Source organism: Juglans regia, chromosome 14, assembly GCF_001411555.2.
Source record: "Juglans regia cultivar Chandler chromosome 14, Walnut 2.0, whole genome shotgun sequence".
NCBI classification, from domain to species: domain Eukaryota; kingdom Viridiplantae; phylum Streptophyta; class Magnoliopsida; order Fagales; family Juglandaceae; genus Juglans; species Juglans regia.
The window spans coordinates 19,510,138-19,515,563 of NC_049914.1; the positions used below are offsets into that span (position 1 = coordinate 19,510,138).

General features: G+C 34.8%; 1 protein-coding gene across 1 annotated transcript; it reads right to left on the minus strand.

Annotated features, from left to right (window-relative positions):
- Positions 1-2,183: 2,183 nt before the first annotated feature.
- On the minus strand, positions 2,184-4,678 carry LOC109014021 (protein FAF-like, chloroplastic). Its single transcript, XM_018996322.2, has 2 exons — positions 4,531-4,678; positions 2,184-4,380 (listed from the first exon to the last, which is right to left on the minus strand). Exon 2 carries the CDS (start codon positions 4,342-4,344, stop codon positions 2,716-2,718), a length of 1,629 nt encoding a protein of 542 aa, XP_018851867.1. The 5' UTR covers positions 4,345-4,380; positions 4,531-4,678; the 3' UTR covers positions 2,184-2,715.
- Positions 4,679-5,426: the final 748 nt, after the last annotated feature.

Below are 5,426 nucleotides of genomic sequence, written 5' to 3' on the forward strand. Positions count from 1 at the left end.
TTTCACAAACATTCAAATCATCTGGTTCTATCTTATTTTATTTTAATACCTAAATATCATTCAATTATAAATATTTTTTAATTTTTAATTTTTTAATTTTTAATTTTTTAATTTTTAATTTTTTCATCTAATTATTACTTAATCACTATAATTTTCTCAAACCTAAACAAAATGCAAAAATAATTCAACTTTTTTAAATTCTAAAATAAAAATTATATTCTAACCCTCTTTTAACTTTATAATTTTTTTATTCAACCTTTTTTTTTTCATTCTCCGAAACCATATAAAAATCTTAAAAGGTTGTTTGGAAATAATTTACATCTCATCTTTTTTTTTTTTTTTAAATATCACTCAAACACAAACACTTTTAAAATAGTTATTACAACTTTTACAAACTATCATTACAACTTTTTTAAACTTCTAAATAAAACTAAAAAAATAATCTAACTTCTTCAAATATCAAATTAAAAATAATATTAAAAACTTATATTCTAACGTCAAAATTTTAACTTTATAATATTTTTTATTAAAAAATTTCTCTCTTCATTTCCAAAACCTAATAAATACTTAACTCAAACTATCTCATTACTATTCACAAATTATCTTAATATTATTTATAAAATTATCATTTCATCTCATTCTCAAACATTTTCGAAGTCAAACCATTTGACTATTATTCACAAATTTTCTTATTATTATTAATAAATTTCTCATCTCATCTTATCTCATCTGTGTAACTAAATCAGTTTTTATTTCGGTATTCGTTTGTCTCCTTAAAGTTATCGCTTAGATATATATTTCGTTTGAGCCACGAGAATGGAGTTCATGCATGTTATGAATCCTGAGGAGAAACCAAATAGCATCTTGTTATTTCCACCGTTAAATTTCATGGATTTCTACCGATAGTGTAATTTTTTTTTATATATTTGTTAAATCCTCTTAAATATTTAGAAAACTTCACAAACTCATTAAAATAATTTTTTTAATTATTAAATAAAAAAAAATGGGTACATATTTCAGCGGGAATATCATTTCCCAAATCAATATTTTGAGCTTCGAAATACCCAGTAGGCTTATTTATAATAATAAAAGATGAGCACACGCGTCCAACACCTCTGAAGCATCATCGAGAGAAAGAGATCACATCATCATCGTGATTGGTGATCGCTACTTTAAATATGCAGTTCCTCTAATTTGGGGTACAGATAATACGGAGGGACCCGCTAGAAAAATATAGTAATTAATTATATTCACCATCTTTTACATAATTTTAATCAGATAAGATAAACAGTAATGTTACGTACAGTCGTAAAATATGTAAATATTATATAGTCGTTTATAATTGTGAATGTGCAAGCATCTTATAGTTTTTTTTTTAAAAAATAAATAAATATGAGATCCATATGAAAAGAAATTAATTTTTTAATAATAGATCCACTATTTTTTAAAGCGACTACACGATATTTATACGTTTTACAACTATATGTAATATTACTCTTTTAACTAAAGATAAATTTTGCAATTACTTTTTTATAATTTTATTTAGGGTGGTTCTGCCCACTCTCCTCGTAGTACCCCCACTTTACGTTTCAGTGCAATTTTTTTTTTAAATAATAAAAAAACACTTTAAAAAAACCAAAGGTTTATTTATCATTTTCTTTACACCACACACTACACATAATTTTTTATATTTTTTTCCATACAAAATGTGTAATATATAGATAAGATGTAGAAGAAATCAATTAGTTTAATAAAATAAAATAAAATAAAATAAAATATTAAAATAAATAAAAATAAATGTGATGTATAGTGTGTAGAATGATGAGTAACAAAATTCTTAAAAAAAAAAAAAACACACTTTCAAAATGGAGGCACTTTTTTTTGGTGGGATTGATCGTGAATAAGGTGCAAATGAGCTCAATTTCGCAAGAACACAGCTGGCACCCTCATCGGGAGAAAAAAAAAAAAAAAAAGTAAGAAATTGTAAATTGGAAAAATTCAGTGGTTAAAACAAGAAGACAGATATGATGGGATTTGAGACGAGAATAAATAGATAAGCAAGTGGGAGGATACAAAGATGATGGAATCATATGGTAAGCTAATCGTCACGCACAAATATTTTTAGGCCAGTGCCGCCAGAAATGGGCACATTTAACATTACAATATCAATACATATTTATATATGGACGCATGACCAAAGAGTAGTATTATTATATACATGAGTTAATTACATTATTTGAAGAGAAATATCCATCACAGTTATAATCTGTGGCGAAACAGGAGATCAGAGGTGGATCATGGTGTTCCCAAAATTAAGAGCAATCATACCAGAGACATGACTCATACGGAAACCCCATTGGCTAGGAATTACAAAAGCAAAGAAAGTTACAGCAAAGGAACCCAACATAATGCGGAGACAGACATGACAGTCCACCAAGTCAAAGATGATGCTCAGATCTCGCCTAGTAGATGGAATGGTTGTAGCAGAGGCTGACTATGATGAAATTCTCACACTGTTAATTGAAATCTCTCTCTCTCTCTCTCTCTCTCTCTGGTCTTTTAATTCCTCTCGATCATATTTCTTTTATTCACTACACAAACGCATAAGTAGGCAAATAAAGGTGGAATTGGACTACAATTATAAGATTAATAGCAAGTTATAATGGATTTGGGTTGACACTAGGGAGGGGGCGTAAGAGCTTAAGGATGCATGGATCATGTGGCAATGCAATAGGGCTCCCAGATTAAAAGAGATCTTCTAGGCTCCTTGCAACTTTTTACCAAAGGAACAAAGTAATTTCCTTTGTTCCCTCTTAGAACAAACAATTGTTGTTGTTGCTGCTGCTGCTCATTTGTCATTGGAGTCTTGGAGATAATGAGCTTGTTGCCATTGTTTTTGAGTGCTGACGTTGTTGGTGGTTGAGTAATTGGGTTAGCAGTACTGGGCTTGGCCCGCCAGTAGTACTCATAAGCGTTGAGAGAAGCTGCTGCTGCCGTGGATGGCACTGCCTGCGGTGAGGGTATGAACCGAGCCACGCGTGGCCGTGGTGGAAGGGACTTTGCCATTGAGGCTTTCTCGTCCACTTCCTCCACCTCCGCGTCATCATCTTCAAATTTGCCTACATTGAACTTTCCTGGCCATGCTGGATTCCTGTCTGCCATCCTAATGGGCTTGGCCATTAGAGCCAACCTATGGAAACTTATTGCCGTACTCGACATCTTTGGTGCTTGCTCCATCACTATTTCTATTTCTTTGGTTTCACTTTCATTATCAGCTTCCTCATCAAACTCTTCATCTTCCTCACTCTCTTCAGTTTCGTCATTCTCTTCGCCTACTTTTCCATAAACTTCGTCAAAGTCCCAGATTTCTTCTTCAAACGCTTCTTTGTGAGTTTTCTCTTCTTCTTCTTCTTGTCTCTGAACGTCCTCAACCATTTCTTCTTGGTCTCTTGCATCTTCGTTCGAGGGACCATTGAAGAAAGTTAGGACAAGGCGGCCATCTTTCCGTTGAGCACGAAAGTGATTTTGCGAAGGGACGGCCACGGCCTCGAGGACTAAACGTCCATTATCACGACGAGACTGCATGCGGAGAGATGCCCCATCTCGACGAGAGAGAGAAGGAAGAGGTGGAGGGAACGATCTAGGCTGTGATTTCTTACTAGAAGCATAGTGGTATTTCGGAATCCTGGATTCCTCCATATCGAAGGCTTGAGATAATCCCTTCAGATCTTCTTGTAGTTGTTCTTCTTCTTCTTCCTCTTTTTCGTCTTCTGCGTCCCCTGTCTCCGATGGCGGGTATGACGAGAATCCGTCGGAGCCGGTCTCGGATCCAAGACTCTCCGTGCATATTTGGAGACTCTTCTCGCTCAAAGAGCTCGATGATCTCTTCACAAGAGGGTGAATATAAGGAGCTAGAAGTGGTGTTGATGTGTCCTCGTTGGCCTTTTGCGATAGAATCGAGCTCCATATATCGAATTGCCCAGGTTTCTCGAGCTCTTTCTTCTGCTTCTGTTCTTCTTGAATTGAGCTCCATGTATTAAACTGTCCTCGCCCTTCAAGCTGCTCCTTCCTCTCTTCATAGTCTTCTTCGCCTTCTGAGGAGGACGATGAATCTGCTAAAGAGACCGAAAGTTGGTCCGAGGATGCGTTCTTTCTCATGGGAGAGAACCCGTTTTGAGCCAACCATTTCTTGGAGGACATGTCTGCTGATAGAGTTCTTCGAAGAGAAGCAGCTTTGGTTCTTTCAGAGTCCGACCGAAGAATGGTGACGATGCCCTGCTTTCCCATAATCTTGGCATCTCCATCGATGTTTAAGGAAAGGCACTTGCTCAAAGTAGTTGACATCTCAGAAAAATAACTAGATGAGAAGGATGAGTACAGCTGCATAAAAAGGGAGAAGAATTTGAGAGAAACGAAAGCAAAGGGTGGTAATTAAAGTATATTTATATGCAAGAAATTTTCAAGTAACAGAGCAGACTGCCAAAAAAGGCAAATCTGTGAGACCAAGAAGAAAGATGGGGAATATTTTACCTAAGCCCAACAACAAGCATCCAACAGAGAGGCCTGCTGAGAGACCACCAGCTGGGTGCAAGTTGCAAGGAATAAGGAAGGAGAGGAGGATGACAATGAAGAGGAAGATGATGATGAATTTGATGTTTGAGGAGTGGCTGTGGCTGATGGCAAAGAAAGAGGGGGTGAACGAGGGTATTTGTAGGGGGCCAAAAAGCCTTTTGGAACCCTGTCCAATGGGACCCCCCCTACGCCACCATGAAAAGACACTCTCATTGGTTTTGCTTGTTTTTCCCTCTTAAGAAAAAAGTGAACGATAAAAAATTAAAAATTAAGGATTTTGTATTCGAAAAATATTCTAGTGACAGAGTGAATATAAAAAAAAAAATTTATAAATTAGATGTCATGACTTATTAAATTATAAAATTACTTTAATTATAAATGAAATATGACGGATCATATAAAATTACATCAATTTATAAAATTATTTTTATATAATCTCTTTATATTTATAGCACTACTCCTTATATATTGAGTGGGAGGCGGCATTTTTTGGTTCACGTGTGCTAGTCTCCCCAAAACTTGGTGGCAATTTTTATTTCATTCTTTCGGGATATTATTGGGGAAAGAGACCCTCACTCAATACGACAAGTAGTGTTCATGATTGTATTAAAATTATCTTGCCTAATTTAGATGATCAAGACAAACCCTCTTCACAAAATTATGAAAATGACTTAATTCTCATCCCAATAATCAAAGCAATAGAGGGTTGTCATCAACTGAATGAGAATAAGAATAGCCAATAGGCACTACAAGAAAAATAGGCTTTTGTGGCCATTTAATTACGGTGAAAAAGTTATTTGTAATCAAAACAGACTCATTTTGACTGTAAATAGTCATTTCGTTAGAATTAAATG